The 23,849-nt window shown below is 41.4% G+C and overlaps 1 protein-coding gene across 5 annotated transcripts in view; it reads right to left on the reverse strand.

The window, feature by feature from the left end:
- The window catches only part of MTMR3 (myotubularin related protein 3), a 144,481-nt gene that overhangs the window by 14,444 nt on the left and 106,188 nt on the right, over positions 1-23,849 (reverse strand). For all 5 annotated transcript variants that reach the window (XM_082853133.1, XM_082853129.1, XM_082853132.1 and 2 more), the window contains 9 exons: positions 18,198-18,294; positions 15,552-15,665; positions 10,725-10,930; positions 10,058-10,189; positions 8,965-9,076; positions 5,782-5,977; positions 4,804-4,989; positions 2,015-2,185; positions 429-574 (listed from right to left, as the gene is read on the reverse strand). In XM_082853133.1, coding sequence (XP_082709259.1) covers positions 429-574; positions 2,015-2,185; positions 4,804-4,989; positions 5,782-5,977; positions 8,965-9,076; positions 10,058-10,189; positions 10,725-10,930; positions 15,552-15,665; positions 18,198-18,294 — 1,360 coding nt within the window. The remainder of the gene's footprint in view (positions 1-428; positions 575-2,014; positions 2,186-4,803; positions 4,990-5,781; positions 5,978-8,964; positions 9,077-10,057; positions 10,190-10,724; positions 10,931-15,551; positions 15,666-18,197; positions 18,295-23,849) is intronic.

Here is a 23,849-nt window from a genome sequence, read left to right on the forward strand (position 1 = left end):
AGCTAATAGCAAACGCTATTTTAAAAAGATATTCTTCATGATACTGCTATGTTTCTCAATTAGTGGCAGAGGAAAGTAGCACTGCTGATCTTCTGATATTACAATATTTTAAATTATTATTCATCAGTCTGAATTCAATAAAGCTAATTCATAGGTCTCAAAGCCAGACTGTCTATCATCTGATGGCATCTGCCTTTCAAGCCCAGGACAGCAAGTCACAGCAGGGAGGCAGGAGCACAGAGCAGTCAGCCAGAGGGTCACAAGGAACCCAGAGGATATGCTCCATCACTGAGAAACTGCTCCTCAGAGATCTAAGAAAGATGTGTGGAACCAAATAATGTCATGATCTCCAACCATCCCTGGATGCATCCCAACACAGGAGTACACCCACAAAGGACCTGCAGTCTTGGCATCAGCCCCAGGCTCACCGACTCAGAGGTGTATCATCAGGGCTGGTGCCAGGGGCTGGGTATGGTGCACAGCTGTCGTCCACAGGGGTGGACGGGGATGGGCAGGGCAGGTACACTGCACTCCACAGCATCAGGTTACGCACGTGGCACACAGGGTACAGCACCTGAAGAGAGAGCGGTGGACACAGGTTTAAACAACTTCCAACAAGTCTGTTAGAAATGTCTAGAAATGAGGGTGAAGAAGCAAGCACCAAGCAGGAACGCCCAGCAGTCCTGCACAATCTCCAAGGGGCATTAGCATGAGTGGATGCAGCTCTATCACAGGGGGTGGTGGGTAGACGGGACATTTTTCACCTGACAGCCTCTGTGGGAATGAAAATCTAGAAAAAATTCTTTAAATCCATTTCTCATTAGTTGTTTCTTAGGTCACCTTTATTGAATGACTGGCTTTTCTCAACCTAATTTGTTGCTTTTACCACACAAGAAAATGAGTCATTCTGCTAGATGGTTGATAGTTCCCTAGTACAAAAGCTTGGCTTCAGAACACATTGTCAAACCTGTTTTATAGGATCATCTAAATTAATCAAGTGAAAAGGAGGGAATTTTCTTCTGTACTGTTACTTCCCCAGCAGGCACAGGAGAGAGAGAAGCAGCTAGCTTCAATCTTTCCTTGGACTACTTAACTGTAGTAAGAGGTTTATTAATTAATAGTCCAGCAAATCAGTATAACCTCTGATTAGCTTCCTTGTGACTTCAGAATTTAAGATGCATTCTGACAAAAGGAACATTACTGTGTACATTACTGTGTACCAATGCACAGATATAAGTGCCTCCTTTTCTCTGCTTAACAGAAAGTGTTCCTTTGAGGAACAAAGTCTTTCTTTTTTTTTTTTGTTTGGCGGTACTCAGGCCTCTCACTGTTGTGGCCTCTCCGGCTGCGGAGCACAGGCTCCGGACGCGCAGGCCCAGCAGCCATGGCTCACGGGCCCAGCCGCTCCGCGGCATGTGGGATCTTCCCAGACCGGGGCACGAACCCGTGTCCCCTGCATCGGCAGGCGGACTCTCAACGACTGCGCCACCAGGGAAGCCCCTTTGAGGAACAAAGTCTTAAAGGGCCTGCCAGTTCTCCATGTGAGCAGAGGATCACACAGACACACTGCTAGTGTCACAAACAGTTTTCTGCTGAGACAGATGCTGTAATGGGGTATCATTGCCTGTTGACACTGGAAGGGTGCTAGGGGCCTGCAGCTCCTTCTGAGCTATCAGGGGCATCCAGGGAACAATTTAAGTGCCTCCTCCACCTGTTAGAACATGCTAGAAATAAGCTCTGGCGGAGGTGCCAGAAAAGATTCATGTCTAGAGTGGCAAAGTAGAGATGTTTGCTAAATCAAACCACCCTGAACAAAGAGCAGTCAGAAGCAGGGCAGAATAACCAGAAAACAGGCCTTTCTCAGGACAAAGTGGTTGGGAAAAAATGGAACTACTCCATCCAGAGACAACTGAGATGCCTTCGAGAAAACAGTCACTTCTCAAAAAAGATCCCATATGTCCCCATCCCCAAATTCATTCTGCTGATGAGGGAGAAAAGACTGAAGAATACATACGGCTTCTGACTGAGAGGAATACAGTAGGTTTTTGAAAGCCTTGTTGCCCGCCCGAAGCAGCGACCACACAGAACACGTCCGTTCCTGAGTATGTTTTTCCCCTCTCTCCTTGGCGTTGTTGCACAGGAATGTTCCAAACAGGCAGGAATAGGTATGCTGCACCAGTTTCACCTATGGGAGTCCAATATGAGGCAAAATCAAACGATGGGTGCGCATTTTCTGGGGGAAGGTCAGCCCAGCTAAGCCACCTTCCCCGACACCCCTGATGTGCACTTCAGTTCACGCTTGGTAAGGATGGGGGACCCAAGTAAGCCACCCAATCGCAGACTCCTCATAACCCCAGCCACCATCACTCCTGAGTCAAAACGGCAAAGACAGGGTGTTGGCACCCCCATCCTCTTGGCCTCCCTTGTAAACAGTCTCCAAGGTCCCAAGTTAACAGCTACCCATATAAACTGGGCATAGGAGCAGGTCAGTGTGCAACCCAAGTCTGAACTTCTAAACAGCTTTTCATTCAGCAAGTTGCTATTGAGCATCTCACATACCCCAAATGTTTCTGTGGGTGCTGGACAGGCAACAGTGAGAAGAGAGCTCTCCTGCCCTGGTAGAGCTCCCTCTGGCTGTGGGGGGAGGGGTGACCAGTGCTATGGACAACAATAAGGCAGGGTAAGAGGGCCAGAGCACATGCAGGGCAGTGTGAGAAGGCTCACTGGCCTCTAGAAACCTGATGGAAATGAGAGAGCAGATCATACCAGCCAGGGGTGGGAGAGGAGGCTGCTCCAGGCACAATGGCCTTGAGGTGAGCACAGGATTGCAACTTCTGAGGAACTGACAGACATTGCATGAGGCAGAGGATGGGAGGAAATGAGCCTGGACAGGCTTGCAGGCCATTTTAAGGACTGTGGAGAGAGCCTTGGAGGCCTTGCAGGAGGGCCTCGCAGGCCATGTTAAGGACTGTGACTTTTATTCTGTGTCAAAAGCAGAGTCATTGGAGGTTTCTTGACAGAGGAATGATACGGTCTGTATCATGTTTTAGAAGGATTCCTCAGGCTGCTAGACTGACTCGGGAATTGGGGCAGGAGATGTGGCTTAGACTAGTGTTGGGAACAGCACAGGTAGCAATAAGTTATCAGGTTTTAGATATATTTTTAAAGCAGAGCTGCAGAATCTGCTGACAGACTGAATATGGAATATGAAAGAAAGGAGAGTTGAGGATGACATAAAAGTTTTTGCCCTAAATGAATCAAAGGTTTGAGTTGCCATTTGGTGAGATGGAAGACTTCTGGAAGATAAGTTTTGGGGTGGAGACATGGAAATCAAGAACTGAGTTCTGAACATGTTAAGTTTGAAATACCATTAAGACATCCAAGTGGAGATACTGAGTAGTCACAAGTGGATGAGAGCCTGGAGTTAAGTGGAGAGAGAGATCTGAGCTGAAGACGTATACATGTGGGAATCACAGAGAGCAATTAAAGCCAACAAACTGGATGAAATCCCTAGAGAAGGAGGCTGAGCCCTGGGGCACTCCCAGCATTCACGAGTGGGGAGGGAAGGAGGAACCAGCAAAGGAGACAGAAAGGACCAGTTGGTGAAGCGGAGAACTACGACTGTGTGCTGGAAGTCAACTGAAGAAAGTGTTTCAAGAAAGGAGTGATTAAATTGTGCCAAATTTTAATGATGGATCAAAGAAGATGAAGGCAGTCAAAAGGTACAAACTTCCAGTTATAAAACAAGTAAATCGTGGGATGTGATGTACAGCAGGGTGACTGTAAGTTAGGAATACTGTACTGTATATTTGAAAGTTGCCAGGAGAGGACATCTTAAAAGTTCTCATCACAAGAAAAAAACTTCATAACTATGTATGGTAACAGATGTTAACCAGAATTTTCTGGTAATCTTTTAGCAATATATATGAATATCAAATCACTGTTGTATACCTGAAACTAATATAATGTTATCTATCACTTATACTGCAATTAAAAAAAAGAAGGGTGATTGAAAACTGATCACTGGATTAGAAATGTGAAGGTCACTGGTGACCTTAACAAGAGCAGCTCTGGTAAAGTGGTAGAGTGAACACCTGACTGGGCCAGGTTTAAAAGAGAATGGGAGGAGAAGCGTTTGAGAGAGTAAATGTCAAGACTTGAGGAGCTCTGCTGTGAAGAAATGAGATATGAAAAATGAGGTAATAGCTAGAGGGGGATGCAGGACCCAGAAACGGTTTTGATGAAATAGGAGGCACTATACCATGCTTGTATGCTGATGGCAATGATCTGGTAAAAAGGAAAATAGGCTGATGCACAGGGCAGGGAGGAGAAATGCTGAAGCCATGAAGCTGAGCAAAGGAGGGGGGTGGAAGCTGGTGCACAAGTGGAGGAGGGGCTGGAAGAGGGCAAGGATAGTACATCCTCCTTCAAAGGACAGGGAGCAGAGAGTGTGGAACAGACACAGGGGGGTTGGTAGATGGACTGGAGGGAGCAGATGAAAATCTATTGCTTCTATTTCTAACTACTGTTTAGTGCTTTTATCATCCATTTTAAAAGTTATGTTTAGAAGAACTCAAAGTTTATGTAAACTTAGTACACATGGATTCACTAAATAAACACACACCTGTTTATTACTATTGTTTTTTAATTAAAAATGGAAGAATGACCCCTCAAATTCTAGAAAGGATGCAGGCCCTAGAAAGGGCCTGCATCTAGAAAGGAAACTGGCCCACTAACATTTGCATTGATACCCCTATGAATTTAGAAGGTCCCCAAAACGAAGAATCACAAGCCCAAACTCACAAGGAATGCTTCATTGAACTCAAAAGAGCACGGAAATTGCCTCTGAAGCTGATGAACACAGTCCAGCCACTGTAAAAACACTGGGCAACGCTCGTTCAGATCATCCGAGTTCTCCCCATGACCACACCGGTCAGCAAACTTGTGGCCAAAATCCAGCCACTCCATCTCCACGAGGACCTGGAAACCCTGCGGGGAAGCACCCAGGAGAGACCCATTTGTGCTTGTCTATCCAAACTATAACTGTTCTGAGCCTAATGTCACCAACAGTGATCCCTTTTAACACCTTCCCACTAAGCCCACCAGGAGCCCCTAACCCAGCCCCATGGCCAAAGGATGGGACACAGGCTTAGGGCAGTGTCCCGATTCCCTCAACTCCATTCCATAATCATCAAAAGGGTGGTAACTAAGCATTTATCTAAGTCTTCGTTGAGACTATTTATATTTTTAGCCCTTCATTCACTATAAAAAAGTCATACTTTTTTCCCCCTTAATTTCTTATTTTTTAATTTCTATCTTTCATGGTATACTTACAAATTCATGTTTGTAAAACCTTTCCCCATCCCAGATTTACATATATTTTAGGGTACCTTTATGGTTTTTCTTATATCTTTAACCCAATAGGTGATTATTTCACAATAGGGTTCTTTCTCCACAGAATATTGTGGTGATATACAGACCCATTACCATAATAAGCATGTCAAGATCCTTCTATAGAAGCCCCACTTTCCTGGGGTATGCAAGTAGATACTCTGCAAAGGAAAACATGTCTGTATTCTCAATACCTGGTTATTCACAATCTACCTCCTTTTAAGAGGCACAAGCACTGTGGTACGTACCACAACAATTTAGCTCAAGATAAAGGAGTAATGATTCAAAACTACAGAAATTTCACTTTCACTGGACCTAGCCACCTCAATCAAAACTGATCATAAAACCCTCCAAGGTTTCCCCCACTCATCCTGAAGTGTCAAATCCTACCTCTATGGTTCGGTAATAAGGGTCCAGCAAGAGCTTAGCCAATGCCACAATCTGGGGGGTGCGGTCCCAGCCATCCGAGCAGTGCGCTAGCACTGGTCGTTGATCACGATCCACAGCATGCACTACCAGAAGTGCTGACTTCAGAAGCACAGACAGGTGATGGAGCCATTTTGTACTTTCAAGAGCTGAGAGCCAACTACAAAAAATAAAACAGAAGGGGATAGGAAATGCTGATTTTTATGATATACTGGGTCAAGCCAAATACCAGTCATATTCAAAAGCAATTCCCAAAGACTTTTCCTTCCAAATAAAACACTGCCAAAACAAACAGAAAATCTCTGTGTTTACAAAGCATGTACAAGGATAAGACCCAAGCCCTACCATGCAATAGAGGAGAGCCTTAGAAATAGGACAGTAATTAACAGGGCCACCTTCTGTTCCAAAAATCTTATAGCTAATTTCCCAGAAAGAATTAATATTTAATATTCTTTAGTCCATAATAGGTATATCTAGCCAGTATAAGAAAAGTAGCTCTTCCTGGAATCTTCTCCAAAAAACAAAAAAACAAAAAACAAAAAACACAGCCACTCTGAGATGGGAAAGAGAAAATATTTATATTTAATGATCAGCAACTCTGCCCAGCAAGTTCTCAAAAAAAAAAAAAAAAGGTAAAGAAAACTCAAAAGTATGTCTGTAATAAGATACAAGCTAGATGCCACATCCAACAACAGTGCAGACAACATCGCTTACTACCCACACCCCAACACCTACCACTGATCAAGTCTTGAATGTCTATGGATTAAAACTGGATGGGCCCAAACTAATGATTTAGACTCACACAAATTAGTACACCTGTGGCTACACAGCTGCTGGGCTTAGTACAGACTAGATTCAGCAGGGATCTAAAAACCTTTTGAAAGGCCTTCAGGAAGTATCAGATCCCAAGAATGGCCCCTTGGGAATAATCACAAGCTGACCACAAATGGTTTTTGAACTGTGTTGACATTTTATTTCTTGTGCCCTGTCATGAATTCTACTCCCCAACCCCCCAAAAAAGCTCCAATTTCTCCAAAATGTGATCAGATTTGTAGTTAAGACCACAGTCTAGTCCTTCAAACTCTGAGTTTGAGGAGAGAATAAATACTTCTGTCAGGGGACTATGAGAAGGCTTTTGCCAAGACTAGCCTATAAAGGCTTATTAAACCTTGGGGAATTTGGAATAGTCCAAAGAGATGGTCTTTCCAGGCAAACAAACACCAGAATGTACTGCATAAGCAGTGGCTTCACATGGATTTGCTTGTTATACCAACCAGACTCTGACTCCTCAGTGGGCAGACACTGTGTCTCAGGCACAGCTATACCCTCCTTGTGCAGTGCCTAGCACACACTGAAGGTTCCTACTTTTTAAACCGTGGATAAAAATTCTGTCTCAAGACCTTCTATGTCCTACTAAATACCTGAGAAACATTTTTTGCTGGTGGATTGATTATTTATTCTCATTCCTCACACAGTCTTGAAAAAAAATAAAAGATGAGGCTTAGGAGAACAAATACTAATTTATCTCCTGGCCCCTGGAGAAACAGTAAATGAGAACCTGGTTCTCTTGAACCTGACTGAATCATTCTTACATACTACTTGGTGTCGTCCGTCCATGCCTAACACAGAAGCTGCACTGCAAAATCTGCCAACGGAGGAGGTGTGCTGAGACTCCAGGCTCCCTTGTCCTATTCTCAAAAGCTGAGGTAGCAACCTAAGCATGCCGTAGCCCTCTACGGCCGCAAACAAGTGTCAGGAGGCTCGCTTATAAGCTGGTCCTGCCTCTGCCATAGCTTCTTTTTATCCACAAGGGAAGCTTCAGTACTGCATTATGATTTGCTGCCAAAGACAGACAAAGCGTTTCCTTCTTCCTTTACAACCTCCCTCCTCCTCCCTGACATTCATTTGGACCAAGCAAGGGCTAATTACATCTTCTTGACTCAGAGTTTAAAAAACAGCTTTTTAAGAAAGAATTTTAACTTATGGAAGATATTAGAGATCAGGTAGTACTGACTCTAACCCTTTTATTTTATAGACAGGAAAAACTGATAACCACAGGAATTAAGCCACTGGCCTAAGTCACACAGTCAATTAGTGGCAGATCTCCTGAATCCTCAACCAGGCTCTTTCTATGCCCTCCCCTTCCTTTAGGGAAGAGTACTACTAGCTAGGTTCTGAATATGTATAGCAGATGCAAGTTGCTAATCCCCAAAGCAGGGCAGCGATCTTATTTCTTCCGTCAGGCTTTTCCCCAAGGACAACTGCTTCACCCTCTGGGCTGATTGCAACTGTGATGAATTTAATCATTTGCTACCAGGAGTTAGTACAACTGGTTCAGGCAGCCATTTGATTTAATAAATCAAACAATGCTGCAAAATTGATGCAATCATGAGATCTACTGAACAGAACCCAGGGCAACAGCTATGGGACCTAGCACAAACACCAGAACAGAGAAAATTCTGTCTTCTCTGGCACATTTCTGGCTTCCTGAAACAGTAAAACAGGGGCTTTGAAATATTTATCTGTCCATATTTGTTTTACAGAGCATTCCTCCTAATTTATCTTGTATTCAAACAGTTCCCTTGGGGGGAGGAGTGTTATTTCACCTTCCTCACAGCAAATGCCAGCCATTCATTTTTAATAAGCAATAAAAATCACGGTAATGTTCTTAGTAAGTAAGATGGTAGTTTAGAAATTAGAAGCAAATGTAAAAGGAACTGACCTACTGGCAAGTTTAAAGAATTTTTAACCCTTTTCAGAACATAATGAATAAATTTTTACTCTTCACAGTAAAACATTCCAGTTCATAGCAAGTTAAGTGTCACTACAGTATGTCAGAAAACAAAGAATTAAGTTACTCTTGAGTCAAAAACATGTGGAAGAAAAGGAAGACGGCCCAGGAAAAATAAGAAGGCAATGCTTCCATTCTGAGGGCTGAGATCTGTTCTTTGCTGCACATTTTAAACCTTTCAAAGTGCTAGATTTTTCTTCCAGCTCCTCCTTTGTGCTGCATGCTCCTAACACAGGAGTAAGAATAACCATGGACTCTGAAAGTTAAACTGAAATTTACCAAAAAATAGAAAGACACTTTCAAACTCATTAAAAAAAAAAATCAGTGCAAACTTAAAGCCAAAGCCAAGGTCTTACTTTCCCGGATCTGGCATCTGTGTGCACAGCAATCGCAGAGACTGAAAACTCCTCCGAATTGAATGAATATTTGCCATCCCCATAAAAACAACTTCACAGTTCGGGTAATACTCTGGAGAGAATAACAACAAAGAGAACACAAATATGTTGAATTTAAAGTCCAAATGGCCAAATTTAAAAGGAGCAAACTGGCTATATAACAGACCCACTGTAGCTGCTGACTAATGAAATGCCAATGTTTTGATGCCTATTAGCCCAGTCCTTTATTATGAGAGGAAAACAGTGCTTGATTTTTAGCTGTCTTTTCAAAAAGGAAGGTTAGATTTGTGAAGAAGATACTGATATAAAATAGAAGCTGTTATTTTTTTTAAAAAAAGATGTGTATACGTCCATCTTACCCCAGGTTTACTTCTTGGGTCTCTCCTCACTTGCATCTCTGGAATCTCTTTGAAAAGAACCTAGCAGAACCATGCATTTCTGCATTCAAATTTCACCTTGGTACAACTGCTTTTAGATTCCAGCTTAGCTCACAGCTGAAAAAGGAGCTCAGTGCCTCTACCTGCTCCAACAGCACACAACTGGCACCTAACAGGTCCTTGGAGAAAGCCAGCGTTCAAACAGTAGGGGTGTTATAGGTCAAGACTGAGGCACTTTGCTAGAGTTTTGTATCTGCTGCTTCAATTTCTACCCCATGTTTTCTAAGTAAAAGTCATGTGAGGAGTTTTCTGTGAGGCTAGTAATGAGCATACCCACTGTCAAACACAAAAAAAAGCTTTTAGAAGGCTGAGAAACTGAGCTGCTAAAGAAGCTTCCAAACATAACAGGCCTTATTATGGGAGAGGATTTACTTTCCTTATCACCTAAAAGTTGGCACAGGGAAGGAAGATTCTTTGGTTTCACTGCACCTCCTCCTCCATTTCTCCCTTAAAAAGAGCATACAGTATTAAGAATCCAAGAAGGAGCTCTGGCTGTCTCAAGACAGGTTGAGGAACATGGCTTTCCATTCACTTCAAATTGAGAACTAAGACCCAGCTGGGCATGGGGTGGACTCACAGGGACAGAGGGTCAGGGACGAAAGCACTGTGCACCTCACCTGGGCATTCACAGCCTCCTCCTTTGGCTCGGTTCGCCACAGCTGCTGCATAGGAGCGTGCATCCAAGATCAAAAGCTTCTGTGGTTGGACAGCTAAACTCTCTGCTCCTGAAGCATTTGACAGAGAAGAATCTAGGGACATCAGGAGCAGGAAGGAAAAACTAAATGAACCTGTCTCTCCCAGAATTGCCACAAAGTAAGAACCACAGGCACTTATTACAGTACTCAAAAAACTCGATTAAGTGAAATCCACCTAACCAAAACTACATTAATACAATAGGACTTCTCTCTCTAGTTTGTTTTCTATTTTGCCTACAATCTCCTATACCACATTTCTACATCTATAGTCCTAGAATGACTACAACATAATCCTGGTGTTTTCCCCCATGGTCTGGAGACACTGTAGGTCCCCTATCACATATATATTCCATCTTGTCATGATGGCAAGAAAGACAACAAACACTCTAGTCCACTTAAACCAAGTCTGAAACAGAGGGTCTTCTGGTTTTTGCCAAGATCCATGACTCCTCACACAATCCCATCAACTGATGCTTCACTCTCTCTCTCCTATGAAACAAATTCTGTGTCTTACAAGAAGAAGGCCATTTCAAGAAAAGGTTCTCAGATGCTATAAAAACTGCTGCCAGAGGCCCAGGGAGCACCTTACCAAACTCCACATCAGAAAGGTCTCCTGCATTGGGGAAGTCTCGGGGACTGTTCCTAGTTGACAGCTTGCTGCCACTGGATCGGGAGTCGGAGGCACAAGCTTTGGCTACTGACTGCACCAGGTGCTCATCATCAGCATTTCGCCAGCCCCACCAGCTGACCTCCGGCTGTCCACAGCGGGCAATGACAGCTCCATTGCTCTGGTGCCTGTGCGGGGAACAAGACAACAACTGTACCCATCCCAGTGGCCCCATTAAGATGCTCTGTGCTCATACAAAAAGTGAGATAGTAGATTTTAAATGCCTTAATGAACAGCTTGACTGCAAGTAAGTGATGGGTTAGCTTCAAGTCCTCTCAGGGCAGAAGTCTTATACAGGAACAAGAATAACAAAACCCTGGGACTTCCTTGGCGGTCCAGTGGTTGAGACTCCACACTTCCACTACAGGGGACACGGATTTGATCCCTGGTCAGGGAACTAAGATCCCACATACCGTGCAGTGCAGACAAAAAATAAATAAGTAATAATTAGGGACTTCCCTGGTGGTCCAGCGGTTAAGACTCCGTGCTCCCAATGCAGGGGGCCCGGGATTGATCCCTGGTCAGGGAACGAGATCCCACATGCCGCAACTAAAAGAGCCTGCATGCCGCAAACAAGACCTGGCACAGCCAAATAAATACATATTTAAAATAATAATATTAATAATAATAATTAAAAATAAAAAATAACAAAACCTATCTGCATCTTTCTTGATTATCAAACCATTTTAGAGACCTCTGTAGAATAACCAACAAAATGATAAAAGTGTATTGTCAGAGAAAAATTAATATTCATAAAGAAAATACTTGAATATTTAGTTTTTGAAAATCAGTTTAAAAACTACAAATACCACACTTAATAATGAAGGATTAATCTCTCCTTTTTAATACTACACCTGAATATCCTAGCATAATAGATGCTGACAAACATTTGTTTTCTCACTGACTTCTGAGGGCCCACTGTAGCAACTGTACACTTAGGGCTGGCTTGTACACTTAGGGCTGGCTTTTCAAAACAAGATCCCACACGTGGGACTGATATACTTACCTGGCCCATAGTGGACTGCTTTACAAAACCTCCTGACATTTCATGAATCACAACTGCTCTTACTATAGGCAGATAGCTCAATGAGCCAGCCACCCTCTGTAAACTATTAGAAAGAAATGAATAGAATAAACATCAATAAGCCATACTCTGATAAGATCCTTTATCAAGAAATAAGACCAGGGCTTCACTTTTGGCGCAGTGGTTTTGAGAGTCCGCCTGCCAATGCAGGGGACATGGGTTCGTGCCCCGGTCTGGGAAGATCCCACATGCCACGGAGCAGCTAGGCCCGTGAGCCATGGCCGCTGAACCCGCACGTCCGGAGCCTGTGCTCCGCAATAGGAGAGGCCACAACAGTGAGAGGCCCGCGTACCGCAAACAAACAAAAAAAAAAAAAAAAAAAAAAGAAAGAAGACCAGAAATCATACTCATAGTCTACCTTAAGATGCTCTAAAAACCCAAGCTTTTCTTCATTAGGAATTTTAGTTAGGCAATTTTAGCAACTAAAAAGTTATAAAGGTAATATTATTTGGTGATGAAAAGGAATCAAGTTCTAATACATGTTACAACACGGATGAACCTTGAATATGTTATTGCTCTTAAGTGAAAGAAGTCAGTTCTGAAAGACCACATACTATGATTCCATTTATATAGTGTCCAGAATAGGTAAATCTATAGAGACAGAATGTAGATTTACTGATAACCCAGAACTAAGGAGCTTGGGGAGGGAATGGGGAGTGACTACTAATGGGTCTGGGGTTTCTTTTTGGGGTGGTGAGAATGTACTAAAATAATTGTAGTGATAGTTGCAAATATACTAAAAAAAAAATCACTGAGCTATACACATTAGAAGAATGAATTGTATGTGACATCTCAATAAAGCTGTTTTTAGAAGTTACAGAGGTAATCAGTTCACTTTAAAAATAAATGAGTAGAAAAGCTAGTAAGCAAAAAATATTAATGTCTCCCAATTCTATATCCTAGAGAGAAATGTCAATGTCTTTTACTCCCATTAAAGTTGTTTCTAAACACATATTCATACACACATATAACACATGTAGGACACAGATGGATTTTTTAAAAACAGATTATTGAATCTATTTATCTTGTTCAAGGAATGTGAGAAAGATTTTTGTTTTCAATCCTAAAACTCATAAGCAATAAATTAAATTTGGCAATAATCAAATTCCACTTGAACCATCAGTTTGCTTGTAGTTTTTAAATCCTCCCTCATTAGGAGACAAATAATGGAAAGTACTTGTGTATTGCCAACACATTCAATTGGGTCACCTGCTGAATGGAGCCAAACTATAAATAAAACCTCACTGATTCTTAAAATGCCTCCTAGCATATTATAATAGGTGCTGAGTAACCAATGAGCTGATTGACAGCAAACCCTTTACAGGATAGGCTGGCAGGGCCTTTCCTGCACATCCTTTTCTTCTGAAATCTTTCCCAGCAATGCTCGAGACGAACAGTAGATGGCACTCGTCAGCCTGGGTCTTGGGTTTTAAGGGCCACATTATTATTTTTTTGGCCGCACCACGCGGCATGCAGGATCTTACTTCCCCAACCAGGGATCGAACCTGTGTCCCCTGCAGTGGAAGCAGGAGTCCTACCTAACCACTGGACCGCCAGGAAATTCCCTAAGGGCCATAGTATTATAATAGCTAGATTGCAACTGTACTGCTGCAATAAGCAGTGAAGTTTTCTGCAGTCTTCTAAATGCTTTAGATTGTATGAAAGAACAAAAACACTACAGCTAAAAATCACTAAAGAGCATTTCCATCATTTTACAAATAGAACAAGGAAAAATAAAAATTAAGATGTCCAATGTATAAGTCCCCTACTAAACACTAAATGCTTCAGTTTTATATACAAAGATACAAATGTTTAAACTATCCTTAAGTTAGTATTAATCAACTCCCTAAATAACTAGAAGTTTCTAACAATCACTCAATGCACAAAGGGGGAGAGCTGTGAATTACACTACAGATGGGTGCCCTTCGCACCATCTTTCTGTGTTAAAGCAATCTCTGTCTTCAATAATAAATCCAATTAAGCACTCTCTCATCACCATAGGAGAAAGCACTAAATCAGGTGCTGGTTCAGCATGGTGCTGTCAAGTAACTGCTGCTAGCAACCTAAGGAGTCATTACTGCAATTTACAGACAACTACATTCAGTAAACACACGATGGATTCAGAAGCATCCTGCCACCTGAGCTAGGGAAGCTTATGCCCTCTGGAATAAACTTTGGAAGGGGAAAGAAGCTTCCCATGTTTACTCTAAGTTTTTCTTCAGCCTACACTTTTAGGCCTCTCTACCAACAGGGAGAATTCACCAAAACACCCTTACTTTGAGAATGAGAATCCTTTCCCCTTATGCTCAAAGTCAGCAAACCTCACAAATGCCAGGGCTGCTGATCTAACACAGCTGCTGTCCGCAGAGCAGCAGCTGGCTGCTTTCCCTATTTGAGCTGGGCCGATCACTGATAAGACTCATTAATCCTTTCAGCTTTCACTGCTCTCTCTAATTCCTGTGTCATCCTTACCATTTGAGTGATAAGTAAATTTGGTGACCTACTTTTCTAGGAGTGTCTGAAAACAACGGTGATGAAAACTGAGGCTGAAAACTTAATGGGTTCCACTGGGACAGAAGCAAATACGTACTTTTCCATCTCTCCCTCTTCAGGGTGGGCATCAGAATCTGCCTTCCATGGGCTAAACAAGCTGGTTACCTCAGTGGGAATTCCACAATGAAATAAACCCCTTCTTACAACCTCAGTATTTCAATGGACTGCCTCCTGGCATGAGTTTCTAACTAAACCTCACTGGTTTGGCCCGAATTCAAGGAGAGTCCATAATGTCTGCAAACTGGAAAAATGAAATGGAGAATGTGATATTACAAGGACATCTGAAACTGTTCCAAAATAAGAGGGAATGACTTCTTAAAAATTTAACATGATTCTGTGAGAACTGAGCTAGCTATTCACTGAATTATAAAAGCAGCCCTCAGGAATACAACCTACTCCAGACATTGCTTAGGAAGCCCAGTGCTTCATTCAGATGTTGCAGCATACCTGTGAAGTAAGAACATCATTCCCATTTTACTAATTGGGAACGGGCTGAGGTCAGTTAGGGGACTTACTCAAGGTGCCACAGCAAGGCGTGTCAGAGAGAAGACCTGAATTCTAAAACCTGTGCTCGTCACCACACCACCACCCCCTCCTAGGACCTGCCTCCCTTGACTCTCCTGCCTTTGATCTCTGATAGCATCTATCCAGCCAAGCCCTAGCCTTCTTCTCTAAATGCTCCCTCTCAAAGCAGACCTCTTCCATCTGTCAAAGTTTCAACCACAAAGACAATCACAAATGACTCAAATCTACACTCCCAATTCATACTTTCTAGGATTCATCTCTCTCAATCCAAAGGCCAACATCTGAAGCTAAATGCAATGAGCACATTATCTTCCCACAGAATGTCAGAAGGATCTTAAAATAGCAAGTCCAGCCACTTTTCTATTAAAATTTTTTCAGTGTCAACTGAATCATCAGGTAGTGTTCCAGATGAATTACTGGTATATGAATGGACGAGCAGCTTCAGCAATAAGGAAGTACAGAATAACCTGGAAAGTTCCCTGAACCACCCCCCACCCCCACCCCCAGGTTAGCAGCAACAGAAGCAGCAGACCACATGCAGTGGGCAGTAGCACCAGACCAGGCTGGGTCTGGCCAGGCTTACTTACCTGTAGACAACGGCGGGGATACGCTTCCAGGACCTGAAGCTTGCGACACTTTCCAGTTCTTTGTCAGTGATCCAAGCAGGCACTATGAGCTCTTGTGGATAGCTACCACACAGCCTAACAGGGAAGGTGAGGAAGAGGGAGAAGGGAAGAAGACAGAGAGGGAGGGGAGAAGAGGGAGAGACATGAGTAAGCCAGCAGAAGGATGTCGATCAAGCTACCCCAGAGCCAGTTAAAAGGCAATGAGGAGCATTACCTGAGTCTTGGCCTGCTCAGCAGAATGGGTTGCCTTAAGTGTTTACTTATGTATATGTCAAATGATACTATCTTGGATTGTTCCACTTGATGCTGCCTTTTGGAAATCTGGCGATCTTAACTATCAATGTAAAAAGGGGAGGTGAGAGGCAGTTACTCCATTGTAACTGTTGTAACCAATATGTGGGTCATTTCTAACTACACAAATGCCCAGTCCAACTGCAGAGGTGGAAGTCTGTGTTACCTCTACCAGACCCTCAGTCTTTCAGGGAAACATGAGAAGAAGGGCCAGAGCCCACAATTTCAAGTTTCCAGAGACCTCATAGGATTACTAACATATTCTTTGATGTGAACCAAACAGGGTGTCCTAATTATAGGTAACAGGTGCAGCCATGGGTATATAGATAGAGCACTATGGGTCAGCCCCATCTGCATACATAATCGTAGCTCCATTAAGCCAAGTTAGTAATGTGAATATGCTATTAATCATAATTTCTATAAAACATACTTCAGAATAAACTACACTCAAGGGGACAAAAAGCTGTTTTTCTCTTTTTTAAATTTAACTTTTATTTTATATTACAGTTGATTTATCATGTTGCATAAGAAAAGCTGTTTTCATTAGGGAAAATACTAGTAGGCACATACTAGTCCAGCTGGTGCCCTAGAAAGCATTATTTCTGATAGGTTTTTTACTTACAAGACATGTCTCTCTCTGGGAAACCCAATATTCCTTCTCAATAGCGAAGGCAATAAGACATTTAATCCAAATCCAAAAATATACAAACTGCTCCTCGTCCTCCACTACCATCATGGCCTACCTACTCTATGCATTAGGGGAAGAGGCAGAAAAATACAAACTGCTTAGGAATTGAGGGATCTGATCATTCTGCACTATATCTCTCTCCCTTATTCTCAATTTCCAGATTAAGTATCAGGAATTCAAAAGCCTAACCAGGAGAAAGGAGAGTGACCAAAAGTAGCTCCACAAACTTCCTAATACCTATCTACAAACTCCTAAAAATAACCTAGGACACAGATTATAAATTAACACTCTAACCATAAGTCTTGTTCCTTTTATCTTCTTCAAACTTAAGAGTAAATTTGGCTCTTATTCTTCCTTTGTAGTACGAAGAACTTTTCAATGTCCTGAAGGCTGGTTCTGAAGTGGAAATAGTGGACTCAAAGAAGTTAATTTTTAAAATCCATATTAAAAAGAGATTTCTGAAAACCACTAGCTTTTGAACTCAAAAATTTTTTCTCAACAAGCTTAGCTTAATTCAGGTTTTGTTTTACTTCACCCAATATTCTGGATCACTATATTCCTTGTTCTCTAAGGATTACATTACCTAGTAGTCAGCTCTTCAGCAAGTATGAGCTTCTCACTTGTAGATAAGCAGTTTCCAGTATAGGAAAGGTGGGTTACATGTGAGCAAAGCCTGTGGCAGCCTCAGGCTCCCTGAGGACCCACCTCCTTGCTCCACCTCAATTCTCTAATTTGACCTGTCACTGAGAACAGGCAAAGTATGATACGTCTGTAGCTCCTGATTCTTCACACCACCTCCTTGGCCAAGGTCCATGTTAAGAGCTGTGCGTAGTAATTAGCCGTTGTTTTTCCAACAAAAAATGAAATGCTCCGGTGGCTACCCACAAACAGTCCAGGAAAATACCTATCATAATTTGAGGCAGCTGGAAGGACAACAGAGTGATTAAGGCCCCAATTGCTGCAGGGAAACTTAAGAGGAGAAGGATATGTTAATTTTAAAATTCTGGACAATTTTCTTTTGTTTTATAGAAATTTGGATCACCAAAATCACAGTAGTTAACTGCCCTCCCCTACCAAAGTTCTTATACCTTTTAGGGAAATAGGTAATGGGAAATATGTAATAATGGTTACATTAATATTTAATGGTTAAGCGATCATAGCTGTGACATTAGTTTTAGAACAACAAATTAGAGAATAATACGGTAGCCTATTTCATAGGATCTGGAGTAAAATTACAGTAAAAACCAACTCCTAAGTGTTTTATCACTGCTTTTGAGATCACTAATCTTATCTCTAATGTGATGTCAAGCAGTGATGAGAACAATAGAAACTCCCTGTCTACAGGTAAGCACAATATTATCTAGACATGCATGTGCCAGGAAGAATAGGAGGGGATAGAAAGGAAGGTTCCAGGATCCTACTATAAGTAAGGATCTCTTTCCACTCCAGTGATAGCAATGGGAACAGAAGGCTCAAGAAGTACGCTGAAGATGAGGCATTTAGATTTAATAAATAAAACTCCATTTCAAAGAAAAAGTCTAAATTCAAATGTCCTGCCACATGAGAATTGGGGTTTCTTGCAAAGGCAGTGGCCATGAAACAGTCCACAGGAATCAAATACAACTCACTTGTACTTTTCATTGATGTTGGAAATCCTCCAGGCGTTGTTCATATCAAAACCCATCCGCTCCACTTCGTTTTTAAACCTTGATGTTACATGCTCCCCTAGGAACCACAGACAGATAGAAGAAAGGACGAAATGAGTATGATTTTCCACAACAGGTGGAATGAAAGCATTGCTACCCTGCTCAGTTATTTTTAAAAAGGTATTGTATAAATAACATATTTAGTTAAAAAAATCTCCTGCCAGGATAAGACTATAAGAAGAAATGAGGAAATTAATTTTGATTTTAATTAAGAATTAGTATTATCTCTTCAATTAAAAATAAACTAAAAAACAAAAAAAGAATATTATCTAATCACTACTATCAAATTTGATAGTATCACTGGGCTCATTTTACAGAGGACAAAACTGAGACTGAGGTGATTATTATGGCAGGTCTGTCTCATCTCAAAACCCATGTTCTTATCCCTATACTGGCTACTTTCCCATTTCCACACTGAGACTGATGTATACATAAGAAATAAAATCAACAATTTCATCAAGAGTAGTAGTATAGACCTATAACTCCTCATGAGAAACACTTTGGGCCAGATTTCAGAACCTGAATTTTCTGGATTTTAAGGTGTGCATGTATAATAATACTGGGTTAATGCTATCAACAGCATTAACCAAACACTAACATACTTACAGTGAAATGCATGGATAATTCACACTAAATGGGATAAATAAAGCAACAAATAGTTCAGATCAAGTCAAACTACCAAATAAAATAAAAATCTTTTGATTTTCAGAACCTTACAGATTACAGAATTGCAGTTAAAAGATCATGGACTTTTTACTGCCAGTACCCAGGAATCTCAAGAAACACCACTCTAGTAACTACAGTGCTGAGCATTTGCAAGAACATCCACCCAAACAAGTATAACCTGCCTACATTTGCCCTAATGAATTTGGCTGCTTCTTCAAGACAGCGAGCAACAAAGGCAGAAATGAACCGAACATAAAAGTCATTAAATCTGAAATAACTTCCTTCCTTGAAAACAGTCCTAGAGCAATAAGTTTATAAAAAACAAATAAACAACAACAACAAAACAAACCATTAAGCAGTACCTCTAACATATAGTATTATAGGTTGTAAAATAAATACTGGTGGGGGGCTGGGAGAAACTACAGTAACAAAAGCATAAAACAGCCAGCACTGGTGATCAAAGCTTTGCTCTCCCTGGGAGAAGAGCTTCAGAATACGAAATAGCAATTACTTGAATGAAGGACAAGTCTATAAAACTACTTCCCATTTAAACTGCTTTTCTTGAGCTTAAACTAAGTTATTATACGTTTCCTGAAGGAGAGCTATAAAAAGGTGAGGTTCAGAGATGCAGGAAGAAATAATCAACTGAATCTATCCCATTTTGGAAAAGTTTTAAAAGCAATATAATCTTCCAAATAGGAAAAAGCTATCTGAATTGGAGTGTTGTCTACAAATTGCAAGGAATGGTGACCATCAATAATTCTACACAGGGAATCTTTCACTTTTAATCCCAATATAAAAGCTGTAAGAACTATGGCAACTTCCAAGTTCATTAATTAATGACAAGATTTTCCCCAACCTAGGATACAGCTCTAAGTCTTTGCAAAAGGTAAAGGTATTTTAATTAATGGTCATTTACATTAGTACCTCTATCTTAAACACATACTCTAAATAGAATCTTCTATAACTTTAAAATAATCACTGGCAAAATAACAACAAGAACCTCCTCCTCCTCCTTCCCCCCACTCCTCTCCCACCTCCTTCTCTTCCACCTCCTTCCCCTCCTCCTCAGGCAGTTTTCTACATAGAACAATTGCCCAAGAAAGGGCTTAGAATTACCATCCCCGGCATGAAATTCTGAGCTACACACAAAGAAATATACACTGAGTACTGAGCACAGAAAATCTGTTGTTTCAAGTTCCTTGAGAAGAGTTTTAATTATCTTTGTATCCTCTAAAGCAGTGACTTCATCAACTTCAACTTTGAAACTGACCATCACAACCCACAATAAGAATGTTTTGCATCACAACTCAATACGACATATTTATTTTTTTAAAGTTTCACAAAATACCCACCCTTACTATGTGTGTGATACATTGATATTTTCTATCCTGAATTTTCATTTCATATTTCATTTCTTAAAACTTCGATTTCATGACCTACTGGTGGATCACAACCTAGTTTGAAAACCACTGCTTGAAAAAAAAATTTAGCAGCAGACCTTACATACATGAGTAATTCAACTGGCTTTTGCTAAATTGTGTTAGAAGTTCACTTGTGTTCATTCTGCCAGAAAAGTGCATGCCAAGCACATATATTGCTGGATTTCCCTTAAGAACTCCCCTCTCAGAATTCTCGTGTCTCCACTGATTCAACATTAGATATGCTGTAATACCCCAATTTATTTGTTTAGCTTTGTATTTCCATTTCAACCCTTCCTGTGTGCCTACCCCATCCCCAAATGAGGATCTGTCCCTTTTTAACATTTTGTATTTCTTATACTACAAACAGTCTAGCAATTCTTATTTTAATGGGAATGAAAAAATTTTAAAGCAGTAAATCCCTCTATCATAACCACAGTGTCAACCAGCAGTCTAAAAAAAACTTCCCCGCAAAAGCCTAGCTTCCCGGTGATTCTGAGTATTCAAGCCTACAATTATACACAACTTAAAGGCCTGGGATAGAAGGGCCAGGCCCTTACTGTAAGGAAGAACAGTATCAGAGTCAGAGAAGGTGAGAACTAGCCCTCCCAGATTTTCAAATACAGAGGGAAGAATCCTTCTTTTCTATGAACAAAGGTCCCAGTACAGTCGTCTAGACGTACACTTACTAGACTGCATTTAAACTCAGAAAATGGACTCTGCTGACAAGGGCTTTTACTTTATACGAAACAGGCAGCTGCACAACAGTATATGACCCAGAGTCATGCTATTCATAGTTAATCAAAATGTGCTTAATGGGTATATCATAGAAGAGAGGTCAGAGGTTTGGGTCTGATGCTACTAAAATAGCAACTGAATTGCCCAGTCATCTGTCAGAACTCCAGATTAATGCTGAAGTGCAGAACAGTCACCAAGAAGGCAGCTAAAATGAGAAGGATGTTGAGCATATGGGAGAGAAGCTTTAAGCTTTAGTCCATTCTTTTTTTTTTTTTAAATTTTCTCCTGTTAATTTTTTTTTTATTTTTTATTTTTGGCTGCATTGGGTCTTTGGTGCTGTGTGCAGGCTTTCTCTAGTTGTGGCGAGCGGGAGCTACTCTTTGTTGAGGTGCGCGGTCTTCTCATTGCAGTGGCTTCTCTATTTGCAGAGCATGGGCTCTAGGCACATGGGCTTCAGCAGTTGTGGCGCGCGGGCTCTAGAGCGCAGGCTCAGTAGTTGTGATGCACAGGTTGAGTTGCTCTGCGGCATGTGGGATCTTCCCAGACCAGGGCTTGAACCTGTGTCCCCTGCATTGGCAGGCAGATTCTTAACCACTGTACCACCAGGGAAGTCCAGGCCATTCTTATTTAGAGTTTGAAAGGGGCTAAGAGCAGAGTCAAGAGTTTTACAATGAACTCCAACAGCAATGTGGTGACTTCCTCCAAAGCAGATTAAGACTTAGAGCTGTGGCCACAGTATGGCTGGCTTAACTATGACAGGTTCAACAGTCAGAAACTACGATTTATATGAATACAGGGTAATGATGTAATTTTCCCATTTCCCCCCTCTCTGACACATTCTACTCTTAACAGGCTAGGCAGAGAAGAATCCATAAAAGGTTTTATTAACTTCTGAAAGACTAAACTAACTTCCACCCTTCAGAGTCTATGCTTGTGGTCTCATGTGTTGGGACAGATTACAGAATGGCATGACTCTGAAATATCTCAAGTGCTGTCTCACATAAAGATGACTTATAAGAATGTGGTTGTCTGGTCTGCTCGTAATTGGTAAGTAATGCTGTAGCCACCACCAACACTCAATGACATTGGGTGGAGACGAAAGAACTAGGTTGACTGGCTTTAAAAATGCCACCACAGGGGCTTCCCTGGTGGTGCAGTGGTTGAGAGTCCGGCTGCCGATGCAGGGAACACAGGTTCGTGCCCTGGTCTGGGAAGATCCCACATGCCACGGAGCGGATGGGCCCATGAGCCATGGCCGCTGAGCCTGCGCGCCCGGAGCCTGTGCTCCGCAACGGGAGAGGCCACAACAGTGATAGGCCCGCGTACCACAAAAAAAAAAAAAAAAAAAAATGCCACCACAGTATTTTTTAAAAGCAGGTTTTCCTCTGTACTCCACAGTGAAAATATATAAAAGGAAAAAGCCATACATATATACACACACTCAAACCAAGTCACTGAAGTACAGTAAGATTGCATGTGAGTTGTAGCAGGCTGACTTCAGTGTGGAATGTATATATTGAAAAGAAAATACAACCTTTACTCATAGAGTAAGTTCCAATCAGTTACAATGGCACCGTCTTGTATAATCATAATTTCCAAAATGTATTCACAAGCATGGCACATAGGAGGCACTCAAACATTTACTGAATTGAACTCTCCAGCATTAACAGATTTGATCTTCAGAATATCCAGATCAGCTTGGGCAGGAAGAAAAAAAATGTCTCACTTTGAAGAACAAAAGAAACTAAAGTACAGAGAGGATAAATGGCTTGCCCAGTATTATTTTTAAAATTAAATGGTAGAGTACAGGTTTGAATTCAGGTTTTCTAGTTCATAAATCAGTATTCTAACCCCCAAATGCCTCCATCCATCACAAACCCATGAAAAGACAGGAAATTGGATGTCCTGGTGGCCAACGAATACCAAATATCTTCAAGAAGGGAAAGACCTGGGGACCAAAGTCATCTCAGCTCAGGACAAAGTCATCTATAATTAATAGACAGGAGTGAAGTTTTGATCTGACGCATCTTAGGAATATTCTAACAGTTGACTCAAATCCTAAAGAAACTAAATTATCAAGGGAATAAGGAATCATCTAAAGATGAGGAATTTTCAGTCTGTGGTTGTGAGAGAAACAGGTTAGGAGAAATTCAAGCCTTGTTAACTAAACACTGGCAACCCAAAACTGGGGAATGCCTTTTGGAGTTAAGAGCCTTAAACAAATCAAAGTTCTTTTATAACATAATACAGCAAGATACACTCAATAACTTCATTATCCTAGGAGATGGTAGAGATTAAAAATCTAATAAATAAGATATAATGGCTAAAAACTTAGCAAATACACATGTAAGATTTGTGCATTTCATTGCATGTAAATGTTACTTTTTTAAAAACCAAAAAAACTTGAAAAGAGCCATAAACAAAAAAAATTAAAATACAATGGCATTTCATATAAAGAAGAAAAAAGAAAGATGCAATGGATAAGAGAGTGAAGTGAAAAAAAAAAAAAAAAGAGAGAGTGAAGTGAGAGACAGCTAAGGCACATTCTCGTCACCTTCCAAGGTTGGTGTGGGTGACTCTTGTGAACAACTTTGGGTTCCACTGGCTGACCAGCCTTGTGGGAAGCTTGGATTCCTGGAGCTTTCCCTGAGGCTCCACAAGGGCAGGTGCCTCTGTTTTTCATCTCTGTATCCACAGCACCCCATACAGTCAGCTCCCAATAGGTGAGAACTGGGTTCAAGTCCTGGCT

The sequence above is a fragment of the Leucopleurus acutus genome, assembly GCF_964270905.1.
Source record: "Leucopleurus acutus genome assembly, chromosome: 13".
Classification (NCBI taxonomy): domain Eukaryota; kingdom Metazoa; phylum Chordata; class Mammalia; order Artiodactyla; family Delphinidae; genus Leucopleurus; species Leucopleurus acutus.